Genomic DNA, 17,331 nt, shown 5'->3' with positions numbered 1-17,331 from the left:
CCTTACACTTTATAAAGACATGTTTTTTACAAATAGCCTGAAAGATCATGTTGGAGTCGACTTAACACATGAAAATAGTAGATAGAACATGCTAACATGATCCAAAGGTTAGTTTTTACTTTTGGAGATTAAACTATATAAATCCAGTGTGTACCACCATAAGTTAATGGTGGTTCAGTACCATAATAGACACATCCTGTAATATTTTCAACTCAGCTACCTTGCTGAGAAATTCCCAAGAACAGTTGAGACTGTTGTACAAGCATTCTTCGTCCAACCATTTATTCCATGCATGTACGAATATGTATGATATATGCGGTTGCAGTGCCCAGATTAGGCTTTCCAGAAAGTCAGTATCTTGTCATGAATTGTCCTCTACTTGATCTCTTGTTTATTGCACGAGGACCACATGTAGTTTATTTACTTGTTTTGTAACATTCTTCTTTTGTAGTGACTTCAGAAATATCCTGAGCTTTTTCCACTTAATCTTGTTCTCATTCACCTTGTGGTAGGAGGATCTTGATGTTTGCAGGGTCCAGCTTGTACATGTTTTTGGGTCATGCTTTGTCTTGATCTTTTTGATATGCTGGAGATGCTTATAATAAGACCATATTTTTCTTAGGTGTTGGTGTTCTTCCAATTACAATCCTCATTTGTTTACCATGTGCCTCAGGTGCGAAGGAGTCTGCTTGAATTTATGTTGGCATCATTTCAGCGTTCCCCTGGTTTCATTGCATTACTGAAGGTCTTGCAGTAAATATTGCAGCAATTTTATGTCGGGCGTGTGTGATTGTTTTGGATTCTTTTATGTACAGTTTGTGCCTGTTGCAATATTTAGTCAATGCTCATTGTAAACTTGAATTCATATTTATTCTTCTTGGAATATAGTTATAACTATGCAGTTGATTTTTACTGCAGAAACCTATCATTGACAGACTTGGAGAAGCATATGACAGCACTGCAAAGGCAAAAACCAAATTCCTTCCGATTCTTGCCTTTTTCAATCTTCAGTACTAGTGTGGTATAAAGCTTATAATCATTTGTGAAGCTTTAGAAGAATGACAAATAATGTGCGGTTGGTTAGAATTTAATTGCCAAAAATGTCTGCACAATACGACTCTCAGCATCAGGAAATGCCAAAAATTGGTTTTTCCATGAGTGGAGGCTATTATACTGTTATCTGATTGCTTAACATACAATATCTCTAGGTCTTGGTTATGATTCTTTGAATATTTACTATGGGAGATGGTCCAAGACATTCAGTAGAAGTCTAACTTTTTGAAATCTGCTTGTGCTCATATTCACAAGCATTGGGAAAAGGATCCATATGACTATGTAGTTGAGAATCTTGTATATTTTTGCATAGTTTGAAATGAGAAAGCTCTCAACTCTTCAAATATTTAAAAGCCTGTTCAGATTGTTACTTAACCGTGCCATTATGTTTTCATTCTGTTCAAATTCATACACTGTCGCGCTTGTAATGTCATAGAACTGGAACTCTAGAGTGAAAAGTGAATATTTCATTTATTAACGAGTAATAATACATAAAACATATGTGCAGTAAGAAAAATTAGCAAAGAAGCTTGAAATCTCCTGCATCTGCCAAAGGAAACAAGGAGATTAAAATGCATAACTCTTAAAAGAGTGAAGTTAGAAAAAGTAAAAATAATACCAGATTCTGTAACATACACTAACCTACCGTCTACAATCTTGTGCTGATATCAAGAATAGTTAGCTGAAGAGCAGCTGAAAATTCTAAATTAGGCAAGGCTCCACGAAGATGCTTACAAGCGACAACTTGAACAAAATAAAAACTAAAGATATCCTTCTGGAAACTGCTTTGCAGAACAACTGTCCATATCAATGTGGTTGGTATTGTAATGAAACAAGATATGCACAATCACAATGCCAACGAAGGGCTACACAAGTGCACAAATATAATATGGTCTATAATGAACGATAACAATCTCATAAAAGAGATACAAAAGCACGAATTCCACAAGAGCACAATGGCACAAATTCCATAAGAGCACAATGTAAAAACAGATTTTTGTAAATAGCCAATATGCTTAGAAAAGCATATTTTACATAGAGGAGCGAGACTCTATTTATAGAGCATCACATACATTTGAAAGGGAGGCAGTCATTTTGACTTACATAAAAAAACAGAAAAAAAACAAAAAAAACTTTGCACTCCCTATTGGACTGTATTATATTACATACTGTTAAATGACCAAAATATCCTTGATATACGTATATTGTATAAATATACGTATATCAGTTAGGTATAAAAATATATACACTATATTTTAACACTCATTCTCAAACTTACAATGAGATCATCGAAAGTTTGCTAAGATACAAAAATCTTGGTAGAGGAAGAGCTTTGGTAAAGAAGTTTGCAATCTGAAACTCGGACTGAACATATGGTAAAGTAATTGTCCCCTTCAAGTATTCTTCTCGAACATAGTGACAATTCATCTCAATATGTTTTGTTCGTTCATGAAATGTGTGATTGCTAGCTATATATGACACTTTTGTTATCACAACATAATCTTGAAGGTCCTGAATCATCAACACCCATATCTAAAAGTAATGATTCCATCCGTATGACCTTGGTTGTTGTTGTAGCCATCGTCCTATATTCAACTTTCGTGGAAGATAAAGACACTTTCTGTTGTTTTTTGCATCTCTAAGAAATGAGAGAATCACCTACAAACAAACAAAAACTTGTAGTTGAGTGACGCTTATTGGGATATTATAATATCACGTATTTTCACACTTAGTTAAATTTGAGATTCTCGAAAATTTGTCTAAGTCTGGGAGAAAAATTGTTTACAACAACAACAACAACAACAACAACAACTACGCCTTCATCCCAAAACAATTGGGGTCAGCGATATGAACCAAAAAAGAAATTCATTTTGGGTCTTCCACATGAATCCTTTTCCTCCAATCATTTCTATCCAACGCCATGTCCTCGGTGAGGTTCAAAGCATTCATATCCTTTCCTATCATCTCCATCCAAGTCTTCCTAGGCCTACCCCGACCTCTTTTAACTAATATATTTTCCCATTTCTCCAACCTTCTAACTGGAGCATCATTAGGCCTTCGCCGAATATGTCCAAACCACCGTAAACGATTCTCTCGCATCTTATTTTCAATGGGTGCAACACCTACCTTCTTACGTATCTCTTCGTTCCGAATCTTATCTTTTATTGTATTTCCACACATCCATCTAAGCATCCGCATCTCAGCTACACTCATTTTTTGAATATGATGTCTCTTGGCAGCCCAACATTCCGTACCATATAGTAAAGCGGGTCTAATAGTCGTCCTATAAAACTTTCCCTTCAACCGCAATGGCATTCTACGATCGCACAGCACTCCAGTAGCACTTTTCCATTTCATCCACCCAACCTTTATCCTATGATTTACATCTCCATCAATTTCTCCATACTTTTGAATGATGGATCCCAAATATTTGAAATAATCATTCACCGGTATATCTTGCTCACCAAGTTTCACTACACTCCCATCACTACTTCGTTGCTTACTAAACCGACATTCCATATATTCAGTCTTACTCTTACTCAACTTAAAACCTCTAGCTTCCAATGTCTGTCTCCATAATTCTAACTTAGCATTAACCCCAGCTCTAGACTCATCAATCAAAACAATATCATCAGCAAACAACATACACCACGGTACATTTTCTTGAATTGATCTCGTAAGCTCATCCATCACTATCGCAAATAGGAAAGGGCTTAAAGCAGATCCTTGATGTAACCCAACCGTTATCGGAAAATTGGTTGTCACCCCTCCACAAGTGCGGACATTGGTCACTACTCCTTCATACATATCTTTAATTATACTAATGTACTTGAGAGAAACACCTTTCTTCATCATTGTCTACCAGAGAACGTCCCTAGGTACTCTATCGTATGCCTTCTCTAAATCAATAAAAACCATATGCAAATCTTTGTTCCTCTCTCTATATCTTTCAATAAGTTGTCTAAGAAGATGTATAGCTTCCATAGTTGATCTTCCAGGCATAAAACCAAATTGATTCTCCGATATCATGACAACCTTCCTCAACCTAGACTCAATCACCCTCTCCCAAAGTTTCATAGTATGACTCATGAGTTTTATGCCACGATAGTTTGTGCAATCTTGTATATCACCCTTATTCTTATATAAAGGCACCAAAGTACTCTTCCTCCACTCATTAGGCATCTTATTTGTTCGCCAAATCAAGTTAAAAAGATTTGTCAACCATTCTAAACCTTTCTCTCCCAAGCATTTCCAAGCCTCGATAGGTATACCATCTGGGCCAACTGCCCTTCTTGATTTCATTTTCTTCAAAGCCTCGATGGGAGAAAAATTGTTTGAGCCTCAATTTTTGATCGATGCTTTTGAGTCTGGGCTTGGCCCGGGTCTCATCAACTAGGTCTAAACGAGCCACTTAAAACGTGAGAAAAAGTTTTATTTTCGACCCTTAAATTCAAGCAAAATTCGAGCGAAATTCAGGTTATTTTTGGGTAAAATTCGGAATTTGATATTTGTGTAATATGTCGTTGGATGCATCTCAAAATTCTGAGCGCAACAATATTTTATTTTTCTCGATTCGGGCTACGGTTGGGCCGAAAATCATATTTTTTCAAAAATTGAGTAGTTTGTCGATACGGATCCAGAGTTGGATTGGGTTGGATCCAATGCCTATGATCCGAATTATTATGGATTTGGATCTTATTTAAGACTCAATTTAATCTGGATTTAATCCAGATCTTGATCTATTTTCGTTTTGGGTATAAGTTTGGATTTTTGGATCCGGATCCGGATCCAAATCCAAGTCCAATGTTTTTCCAACTTTAAATTCAATATAAAGCCTTAATTTCGGGTTTATTATGGTTAAGAAACCTTTAGGGTTAATTTGGTTATTTTTGAAGTTTTTAGATAATTGTAATTTATTAATAATCAATAATTAATTAATTAATTAAATAATATTATTTTTGAATTTTTATTTTTGGGCTGAGTGAGACTCTCTAAAAGAGTCTCTATTCTTACCTAAGAGAGGTTAAGAGAGAGTTTTAGAAGGGTAGGAAGCTTTAAGAAAAGAAAAGTCAACTTTTTTTAGAGTTTCAAAAAAATTAGGAAACTAGAGGGAGAGAGAGAGAGTTTCCATCTTTTTGGAAACTCTCTTAGAGAGGGCTGGGGAAGGGGGGGCGTCACCCCCTCTCCCACTCATTATTTAAAGAGAAAAAAGAAGCGGAAAGGAGAGAGGGAGAGAAAGAGAGAGAAAGAGGAAAGGAGAGAAAAGAGAGAAAGAAGGATGAAGAAGAAGAAGGAGAAGCCTTCTTCTCCATCCCATCCCATATATTTCACCATTTATTCTGTTTTTTTCCTCCATGCAAAGGTACGAGTCTCCTCTAGTGAATCAAATGAGATTATATACATATAATCATATTATGAGAACATTATATCATCCACAGTCATACACCATGGGACCTATCCTTATACTGCAATGTCTCACCTATGATTACTGCAACTAAGCATTGCCCTATAATGATAAAAGCAAGCTCAGTAGTTGCTTAGTTGACCGAGAACCTCTTGGTACCTAGCCAACTCTGCTTCTGTTGACTAATTTCAAGGAAATTATGAGACCAACTAGCTGCTAATTGCCTAGATTGTTTTCTAGTAGTTCTTAGTCCTTGCAAAGACACAATATGATGGTTTTATGCTAGTATTTTCATGTTTCATTCTGAATTTAATCAATTGTTATATTCTGTTATTTAATTGAAAAAGTACTTTTTAACAGTTTTCACCTAAATCATGACTATGAGTAGTGTCAGACTTGCAACCCACACAAGCATGAGGCATTCGACCCAATCTAGCCACTGGGCTGAAGAAGCCTTAATTCATGTATTTTTCTTATTATACACATGCTTGCAGAAGCACTGATTTTTGGCCTTTTGTTGTGTCCCTTGCTTACTGATGAAACAATTGATTGATGATGCCGCCTGCATATACCCCATATGCTTGGTGCTAAGGCCACCTGTATGGTTGTTCATTGTAACACTGGGCAGTAGTTGCCTGTTGTAGAATGATTGTCACATCCTTCGTGTCTCACTTTTTCTCGGCAATGTTGTGCATGTTATGGTTAGTTTGCTTATGTAACCACTTATGCTTTCTATCACACATTTGCCATAAATATATGTAGTAAAGGAAATCATGCAAAGACATGAACAGGTACACGTGATGGGAATATGCATGTACATGGATATGTACACTCAAAGCATCCATGCATTGACTTGAATAAGCATACGATGAAAATATGCACTCGACATATTTATGCGTAGTGAATGAAAGCATGTCATTGAATTAAATATGTGCATTACATGAAAACTTGCACGTGTTATTATCATGTGAACTGAATATACACATGCTTTAAATACTCTTGGTTCATTTGCATGGTTAAATTTTCCTATATGAACGTGCATCTAGAAAGTATGTGATTTATTTCATATATGACATGTTATGGTTTTTGCATATGATGCATCGATGGTCTAAATGAATCATCACAGGTCGGAGAGCCTTGAGCTTTGGTTTGCTCTCTTATGAATTATTTTAAATGCATCACAAAAATCACATTATTGTTATTGTATGATATTGCACTGTTCTATACTTTTTTACGGGCGGGAGTCCCATGATGGTTCTCGCAGGGGAAGATGCGAGCTTTTTCCTTTGCATGCTGAATTGCAAAACTCAATAATTAGCTTCTAATAAAAAGATAATGAATAAGAACAGTGTAATATACGTTTTGGGATCTCCCATCGGAAGAATAAGAATCTTAGAGATTCAGTTTTGGGGGACCACGAGGATACAAAAACTCCGTGTGCGCTATTTGTTACTCCTGAACCCGATATTGAGGTTCTTTCTCCTGACTACGGTTTTAGGGAGAGTCCGCCATTTTACCTGGGGGTGTTGTGTAAACACAACTATTGTTGTTTAGGTATACCAAGAAAAATGACACTATTGGATATGGAGGTCCTTAGTATCCCGACATTAGATGTAGAGGTCTAATATTTCGAAGATGATTCAGTCGAGGGCTAAGTTTGAAACTCAGTAATAAAATACAACTTATGTGCTAAGTTACCCTGAAAACCCTACTTGACATCGACAAATTTTACCCGTTTGGTGTATCCGCGGGCAACGGTAATTAAAAAAGCGAACTTAAATTGTATGCATTTAATAAAGCATGCATATGAAAAAGAAAACTTTAAGGAAAAATAATAAAGTGTTTATGCATTGCACATAAATCATGCATTTTTCTGCTATGCATTAGATCATGCATATTTACTTATTCTCTTAACTGTTAAATGTTGGTGAATGCATAATTTGTTTCCTAAAGCATGTTAAATGTCTTGGTTATTTAAATTGTGATCTCTGTTATTTATTAATGTTCTCTCATGCTTATTATTGTTTCTTACTGCATGAATGTTTAAATTTAATTATTTAATTATCATAATTGCATTCTCCTAAATTATTGTATAAAATCTTATCTGTGTTATTTAACTCACTTATTTCGTTAGAGGTACCTGTGATCAGGATTTCGGTTCTGACACCCTACTTCTATAGTTTTTCGCAGCCGCAGGAGATCAGTGAAGCGACTAGCTTCTGGTAGAGCTACGGGGGTCACACTTTTGTTGGATAGTTCACGAAGGGACAACGTAACCCAGTTTTTTCTTATTTTCTTTTATGTCATTTAAATAACTCTCATATGTTTCTTGCAACTCTTGTTTAAACACTTTTTTGTTCATCATTGATAAATAATGAGTTTGCTATGGTTTGAGATGATAAATGTAAGATCTCTTGTGATGTGTTTGGTTATCCAATTGGAATTGAAACCGTAAAGGCCCCGGGTTTCTGGGAATATTTCCGCAATGATTGAAAAAAAAATCCACATTTTTAAGGGTTATGAGTTGGAGTCGTTACAGATATCCTTCCCAGTCAGAATCAATATAAGCAATAAGATTTAAAAATGATGAATAGCATAAGAATAACCTTTTAGATGTAATTTTCTTGATGTATCAAACTATTCTTAACATGACACTCATGTGAACTGATGGAGGCGCATGTTGAAACTGACTTGCAGTATGTACTTCTTGTGCAATGTCTGGCCTCGTAATAGATAAGTACATTAATGATCCGATAAGTTGCCTATAAGGAGTTGGATTATTTAATAAAATTCTGTTTTCAGCTCTCATATTTTGTTTCTGTGATTCTCGAATGTGCAATACTATCAGCTGCAAACTTAATTTGAGACAAAATATACTCTCTTGGTGAGTATGCTACTTCAATTCCTAAAAAATATTTCAAAACTGCAAGCTTTATTTGAAACAAAATGTACCGTCTTAGCGAGTATGCTACTTTAAAAAATATCTCAAAAAACTAAGGTCAGTCATATCAAAAGATTTCTTAAGTATAATCTTAATTTCTTCAATTCCCTTCTTATCATTCCCAGGGATGATCATATCATCAACATACAAAAGCATAATGATATGTGAATGTGAGGTACCAGTAGATCTTATAAAAAGAGTAGTGTCAGTATAACATGATTTAAATCCAAGGTTCATCATAGTTCCACTAAACTGATAATACCATGCTTTAGGTGCTTGTTTAAGCCCATTTATAGTTTTTTTAAGATAAAGAACCATTCCATTTTTAATAGTTAGACGAGAGGGAGGATCTATATAAACTTCTTCATTTAAATTTTCATTTAAGAAAGCATTTTTAACATCTGACTGATATATAGGTCATTTTCTAATAGACGCTACTGCAACTAGAGCCCTAACTCTGGTCATGCGAGCTACTGCGGCAAATGTTTCTTAATAATCAATTCCATATTTGTAACGCCCCAAAAATCCTGGACTTGTAACTTTTAGAAAAAAATTTAAAAGCCTTAAAATCATTCGTTTATCAGAGTTTTAATAGTAATTTAGCGAAATTTGTATTTTTGAAACAAGTCAACAGACCTTAGGCACATTACTTGCGAAACCTTTATGCAAACTTACATAATTGTACTCAGGAGCGAAACGTCAGGGAAGTAGTTGTGAAAGTGTCTTCAAAAGAGGCACTATGATCAAGATACTAAGATCTTGATGAATGAAGTAAGCAAGAAAGTAAAATAAGAACTCTTAGAACACAAAGGCACCACCCACAATGGTTCACAAATGCACAAGGGCATAAAAATAATATGGAAAATTTTTATTGAAGTGAATGGCTTTGACTCAAAGGCTTAAGCAAATACAAGGGGGAAGCCCCTTTATATAGAGAAGTGGCCTTGGAGGGGCTCCACTTCTAGTCGTTGGAGCCCCTCCAATGGTCATAAATGTGACCGTTGGAGGGGCTCAATGACTAGAAAGAGGCCCCCCAAGGTACACGGCATTCAATTTTTAAAAAGAAAAATAAGAAATAAGAAATCAATAAAAAATAAAGAATTACAATCATATTCAATAATATGAATATGCACAAAATAGAGAAATGACTAAAATACCCCTACAACTAGTACAAGAAAGAAATATATTATATATATATATAAGTAGGTAGATACATGTACATATATATGAAATATATATGTATATGTATCTTCTTTTATATATATATAAAATATATATAGAGAATACAATGTTATGAATTACAATTTAACACCCCCCTCAAACTAAGGGCATGATGACCGAAAGTTTGACAAGAAGGAAGTTGAATCGCGGAGAGGACAACGCTTTGGTGAAGAAATCTGCCAACTGATATTCAGAAGTTGCATATAGAAGATCTATGACTCCTTTCAGATATGTTTCTCGAATAGTGGCAGTCCATCTCGATGTGTTTGGTCCGCTCATGAAATATGTGGTTTTTGGCAATATAAATCGCACTTTTGATATCACAGCTGTAACGCCCCAAAATTTCAACTTGTAATTTCAAAAACATTATCGAAAAACCTTTCAAAGATTTAAAGTTTTCACTTTAAAACGACAGCGGAAGACATTTAGAAAGGAACACAAGTCAACAATCCTGGGTACGTTAGCCGAAAAAGAAAACATTATTCACACAAACAACTACTTAAAAGAATTGAGGAAATGAGACAATAGATTATTCATAAAATTTGCAGTTTATTACAAAATGAGCATTTTTCCAAAGTTCAATAATCTAAAGAAAAACTCCAAAACTCAGAGCCAAGCCGCCAATAGAAAGAAGAGAAATCTTGAGCCATGTTGCATCACGCCATCGGTCGCTTGTGTAGTCCTACTCATCACCTGCCCATGAAATGGGTCAGTTTCATAACAAACCAGTAGGTGCACGAAGAGATAAGTAGAATAAAATAAAGCAGGACATTCATGAGATAAACAATTATTATATTAAAACAACCAGTACAATTGTAATCTATTCTAATCAGTGTAATATGTGCAAAGAGCTATTATTTGAAACATTTCAAGCAGTGTAAGTCTCAATCATCTATAACTATTCAAAAAGATATTCTTTAAGTTCTGATATTAACTGGCCTGTGGGTACGCATAGACGCGAAACGTAGAAACAACCGAAATCGATCCGGGGGTTTGTTTTCATTAACCCGGATGGCTGACTGAGTCCGCTCCTAAGGGGACGGTCAGTGACCAAGAGAGTAAATCCCCAAAGGCATTCGTGGCCCATGGATGCATCTAACTTCTGCAAAAGTACCTGAGAGTTACCACCTAGGATAATTTATGGTAATCCAAATTCTCCTAACTCCGATGACTGGGGAAACCGCGTCTTTTGCCCGTAGGGTTGTTCTTACAACCTGTCCATCAGAGTTTTTGTACCGTCCATCATCTCCCTTGATGAACCGTGAAGGTCGAATGGGTAATACGGGGGTTTCTTAACCGCCGCCCCATTCTACATGCTCTGGTCTGTTAGACCCACTCGAACATCTTGCCTGTGAAGGCGAGTTGTCACCATTTATGTGATCTCAGCATTGTGCTAAATGTACGCATCGAGGTTGCTACAACCTCATCATCCAAACATCGTAACACACATGGGACGTACTTGTCCAAAAGTACGATCGTACCTTCATAGAGGTACGACTACGATGAGAGGTCAACAATTAATGTCTTATGGTTCTTTTGGTTCATACATGACATGTATTGCTCTTTGAGCAATTGGCCTGTGGAGGCCGACATTATCTCATTGATATCTATAAGGTGTTGATTGCCCACTTCAGGGTACTTCATTACCTCTCGTAAAAGTTATACCGTACCTATCTTAAAGTCCGGTTACAGTAGCAATTGTCGTGGGTTTCTCTCTAGAAATGAGTCTACCCGAAGAGTTTTACATTAAGCATGCAATTTCAAAAGAATAAGGATGAGGAAACGCAAAACAGACAATCACAAGTTAAGTAATCCCACAGGTAAGCATGTATGCCAAATAAACTATTCTATCACAGAAACCTTATATTTTATTTCATTCATACAAACCCTTCGTGCAACTTTCCCCTACCTCGGGATGTCGTGCAACTGTGTGCGTCTACGAGTGTAGATGATACGAGGCTTAGGCCGCAGAGCCAGAGCGGGTTCGATGCGAAGTCTGCAAAAGTGTGAGTATTCAGTGCTACATTATTTATCATGCGGAGAATAAAAAGTGAGGCAGGGAATCGCCCTTGGACTGTCGATCGAAAAAGAGAGAGGCAACAGGGGTGTGCCCCTGTTTGTCGAAATCAGTTAAGCGACAGGGGGCGAGCCCCTGCCTGTCGACAACAGTGAGGCGGCAGAGGGCGAGCCCATGCCCGTCGAGAATCAATAGGCGACAGGGGGCGATCCCCTGCCTTCCCAGAAACCAAGAGGCGGCAGGGGGCGAGCCCCTGCCTGCCCAACAATCAAAGGATGACAGGGGCATTGCCCCTGTCAGCCAAGATAGGTAGGCGGCAGGGGCATTACCCCTCCCTTGAAATCAGATGGAGCAGGGAGGGGGCTCGGCTCCTCCCTTGAAATCAGAGGAAGCAGGGAGGGGGGCTCGGCCCCTCCCCTGCCGACCCAACAAGAAAGAGTGTGTGGGGGAGAAAAAAAAGGACAAAAGACGAAGAAGACTGAGCGAGAGAGGGGTGAGGAGTTACCTGAGAGGAGGGCATCGCCGATAAGGGGCGGAAACAACGAGAGGGGGGTTCGGGTTCGTTGGAGAGACGAGGCTTCGGTGAGGGCTATGGTGACAGAGGGAACTTGAGAGGGGGGTGGGTGGCTTCGAGAGAGAGAGGGTGTCGCCGGTGAGAGCCCTGATGAGGTGTAGGTCGGCGCTCGAACGTTGGACGAGAGTGGAGCGGAGCCCGAACGGGAGAAGAGAGAGAGCGAACAATGAAAGAGGAGGGGTTTTCTCGAATGAGAAAACCCTAAACCCTTGCGTTGCTTAAAAAGGCACATGGGGTATCAGGTACCTGGTTTGGATTCGGGTCGGGTCCAGACTCGACCCAGATCCAGAGTCGACCCGCGTTCGGACCCGACCCAAAAGCTTTTGTTTTTCCTTAAAAACCTTGGGTTTTACAATATTTCTGTGAATATTCTTTTGCAACTAATCTTGCTGTATATCTTTCTAGAGATCCATCATTCTTTATTTTAACTTTAAATACCCATCTACATCCTATTGTTTCATTTCTCTTACGAAGATGTTGGACTGCCCAAGTATGAGCCTTGTGTAATACATCTAATTTTATTTTCATAGTTTCTACCAATTCTTTTATGTTTTTAGATTTTTTATAGTTAGATGGTTCATGATATGAATGAATTGCTAGAAAGTATGCCCTATAGTTTGAGAGAAGGATTCATAGAAGACAAACCTATTTGAAGGCCTATGTATCTGCCCATATCTTTTAACACTAAACTCTTTAACATTTGTTGGTTGATTATACTTTTCAAAAGCACATGGATGCTCCCTATTATCTCGTCTAGAGTATTGTACGAGGTTATTAGTTGGTTCTCTTTCTTCACTTGGTTCATTATTTGACTCAAAATTATTATTATTATTATTATTATTTGATTTAGGTAACAAATCAAACAAGAAGACATACTCAGATTCTTCCTTAAGTTTTTCAAGATCAAATCTATTTTCATTTTCAAGAAATGTTACATTTCTAGAAACATAAATTTTATCATTTTTTGGATCATAGCTTCGATAACCTTTTTGATTTTCGACATATCCAAGAAAAATACATTTTATAGCTTTAGGAGTGAGTTTGTTATATTTTTCAAGAAGCATAAAACATTTACATCCGAAGACCTTTAGTCTTTTCAAATCGGGAGAGATTTTAAAGAGTTTTTCAATTGGAGATTTGTTTTCCAAAGTTTGAGAAGGCATTCTATTTATTAGATATACCGTGGTGAGAGTGGCTTCAACCATTTTTTTTTTGAATTTCTTTTGAAATGAGTAGGGTCCTAGCAGTTTTAATAATATGACGGTGCTTTCTTTCAGAAATACCATTTTGTTGGGGGGTCCTAGGACAAGATCTTTGGTGTAAAATACCATGAGTTTTTAGATAGGATTGAAATTCATTTAAAAGAAACTCTCCCCTTGAGTCGGAGCGCAAGATTTTAATATTTGTTTTAAATTGATTTTTAATGAGATTATAAAAATTTTTAAAGCACCAAAAAACTTTAGATTTGTGTTTAAGGAAGTAGATCAAAGTATGTCTACTAAAATCATCTATGAATGTAACATAATATGAATAACCACCTTTTGACATAACGGGAGCGGGACCCCATACATCCAAATGCATTAATTCAAAGAATTCATTAGTCAAGGAAGTTCTAGATCCAAAATGCATCATTTGCATTTTTACAATCTTCACGTACAAAATTTTTATCCTTACAAAATTTTTTCAAAAATGGAAAATGAGATAATTTGGATATACTTGGGTGTCCTAATCTTTTATGTCAAAGATCTAAATTAATTTCTTTGATATGATTACAAAAAGAGTTTTTAGGTAAGCATAAGGAATCCATATAGTAAAGATTTCCTTTTCTATAGCGTTGCCCAATCAACTTATCTGACTGGAGATCCTGCACCCAACAAGCTTTAGATGAGAATACTTTACACCCATAATCAGAAATTTGAGATATCAAAATAATGTTTAAATCTAATTTTGAAATAACCCTCACATTTGGAACAATTTTTTTTTGAAATATTGTTGAGTTTTCCTATACTTTTAACTTTCAAAGAAGTATCATCGGCGGTTGACACACATGAAAAATATGAATTAATGCAATCGGATAATAGAGACTCATGATGTATCATGTGAAAAGAGGCTCCCGAATCCAAAATCCAAGAAGTCTTACCCGAAAGAAAAGAAGAGGAGATGACGACACCAGATGTAGAAGAAGTGACTTTTAGAATTTGTGAGACGACCTCTGCTATTTAGGCAATTGTTAAATCATTGAAGTTACTCCCTTTCTTTGATTCTTAAGGTTCTTCACTTATGATGACCACTTTTTTTAGCTTGGGACAATCCGGTCTTATATGCTTCGGTTCTTTACAATAATGACAAGTAATTTTACTCTTGTATCCTCTTCCATTATATCCTCCATTGAATTTTCTTTCAAAATGAGGTGGTTTATAAGTTTTTATAAAATTTTCGGGTCTTGATACAGCAAGAACCTCGTCATTAGACTTGTGCATTCGAAGTCTTGTTTCTGTTAAAGATGGCGTGTTATGGTTTTGGATTTACATTCGGTCCAGATCCATACTTTAGTTTCTAATTTTCACATGTGCATATACTTGTATTTTGTATTTGTAATTAGGGACATTATCGTCCATAGTATTTTTGTAAAACACTGTATATAAACACAACTTCTCTAGGTCACGATATTGACCTATTTTGTGCAGCAACCTCCTGTCTTTCTCTTCCTCTTTCTCTGCTGAAGGTTGACGTGGCTGAAAATACAAAGTCTTTCATGGTATCAGAGCGAGTTGAACCGATCCACGCTCACTAAGGTTAGCTTCATATTTCTTCTCTCCCTTCTTCTGTTCATCCTTTTCATTTTCTTCTTTTCCCTTCTGTTTTACGTCAGATCTGAATTTTAGATCTGGGCTTTCTCCATATTCTCTCAGATCTGCATCCAGTCTAAAACAAATCTGATCATATCAGATCTGGTATTGTTTTCTTTTCTGATCTATACTTGAATCACGTCAAACCTCTAATCGTTCTTCTTACCCTAATCCTTTTTCTTGTTCTCACAAAACCAAATTGCGTCAAACTGATCTGTTCTCTCTTCTATTGCCTTAATCTGCCAAATATCCTTTCTTCTAAAAATCGTTTCGGTTAAGTATACTTTTCTTCTAACATTATTTTCGTTATTCTCTCCTAATCTCTTAATTTTTTTTTATCGAGACTACTGTATTTCACAACAGAAGTTCTACATCTTATTGATGTTGGGTTGATAATTTTTTTTTTACAAAAGACGTCATTTTTTTTGGAACCTCGTAATCCATTGTTCTGAAATACTGGGCGTCATAAGGACCTGTGCTATGGTTCTGGTACATAACTAGAACTAATTTTTCAAAAAAAAAAGGCACGGGATCCATACTCCAACCGCATCGAAAAGTTCGCAATCCATAATTAAAACATATGGATTTGTCTTCTACTCATTCTGGTCTTTCCTCTAGCTTTCTGAGTCAACTTGTATCTGAAAAACTCAACCATTCAAATTTCTTGACTTAGAAAAGACAAATAATTTCCTTCATACGAAGTCAAGATCTTTCTGGGCATCTAGATGGATCAACTCTAGCCCCACTTCAATTTATCACGCAGGAAATACATGATGATAAATGAGTTGTTTCATCTCGGATTATTCAAAATCCTGACTTCACAGCTTGGATGAAAAGAGACCAAGCACTAGTCGCATACTGTAATGAAAATAACGGAAGCACCAACAATCCAAAAAGATCTCTTAGAAATAGTTAAACCAAGAGCCAATAACACAAGCACGTAGAATGCCTATATAACCCACTTAGGGGCAAAGTGCCTAAAAGGCAAAAAATGATATTATTGAAGAGAGAGACAAAGTGGGCTGAAAAAGCCTTATTTTACAAGTGAGAGAGCTCCTCTATTTATAGAGGAGCTAACATGTTAAGAGGAACCACAAAGGGGCTCCCTTTTAGTCGTTGGGAGCCCCAACGATCATAAATGTGACGGTTGGGGCCCCAACGACTAGATGGGTGGGGCCTCTTAATGGTTCAAATACAATAAAACAAAAAAGAAAAAAAAAAGATAAAAGAAAGGAAAAGAAAAACACAAAAAACAAAAAGTACATTATAATTTACCAAAATACCCATATCGGGTATTTGGATAAAAAAAGATATATATATATATATATATATATATATATATATATATATATATATATACATATTTTAACACGCCTCCTCAAACTTTACGGGGAGAAGACCGAAAGTTTGCCAAGAAGAAACATAAAACGCAGAGTCGAAAGCGCTTTGGTGAAGAAGTCAGCCAACTGATATTCTGAAGTAACATATGGTAGTGTGATAGTTCCTCTGAGAAATTCGTCTCGAACATAGTGGCAATCCATTTCAATATGCTTGGTACGCTCGTGGAAAGTATGATTGCTTGCGATGTAGATCGCGCTCTTGTTATCACAACACATCTTGGTGGTAGAAGAAATGAGGATGCCCATGTCACAGAGGAGACTTCTAAGCCACAGAATTTCCATAATTGTCATCGCCATGACCCGATATTCAGCTTCAGTGGATGATAGAGAAACTTTTTGCTGCTTCTTACATCTTCACAAAATGGGGGAATCTCCTAAAAAAATGCAAAAACCAGTAGTTGAGATTCGATCATTGGGATTTCCCCCCCAATCAGCATCAGTATAAGCAGTTAATTCAAAAGATGAAGAAGAGGATAAGAAAAGCCCTTTGGAGATGGAGTTCTTGATATATCACACAATTCACATTACGACCACCATGTGAACAGTAGTAGGAGCATGCTGAAATTGACTTGCAGCATGAACCGCATTAGTAATATACGGACAGGTGATGGATAAGTAAGTAAGAGATCCAATCAATTGCCGATAGGGGGTAGGATCTTCAAGAACACCATCCTCAAGTCTCAACTTTGCATTTACAACTTCAGGAGTTTCCACTTTCTTTTCATCTGAAACTCTTGATTTGGTACAGATGTCTGCTGCTAATTTCATTTGAGATAGAATATATCCTCGAGGAGAATACGCCACTTCAATACCTAAAAAATATCTCAAAAACCCCAAGTCAGACATATCAAAGGTTTTCTTTAGCATAGAC

At 36.6% G+C, this 17,331-nt stretch overlaps 1 protein-coding gene across 2 annotated transcripts in view; it reads left to right on the top strand.

Annotated features, from left to right (window-relative positions):
• Positions 1-17,331, top strand: part of LOC149834769 (AP-5 complex subunit zeta-1) — a 116,818-nt gene that overhangs the window by 86,755 nt on the left and 12,732 nt on the right. For both annotated transcript variants that reach the window (XM_090011539.1, XM_090011540.1), the window contains 2 exons: positions 674-745; positions 919-966. In XM_090011539.1, the coding sequence (XP_089867665.1) occupies positions 674-745; positions 919-966 (120 nt within the window). The remainder of the gene's footprint in view (positions 1-673; positions 746-918; positions 967-17,331) is intronic.

This window comes from Nuphar pumila, chromosome 6 (genome assembly GCF_984573655.1).
Source record: "Nuphar pumila chromosome 6, dmNupPumi1.hap1.1, whole genome shotgun sequence".
NCBI lineage: Eukaryota > Viridiplantae > Streptophyta > Magnoliopsida > Nymphaeales > Nymphaeaceae > Nuphar > Nuphar pumila.
This window is presented reverse-complemented; position numbering and strand designations above follow the sequence as displayed.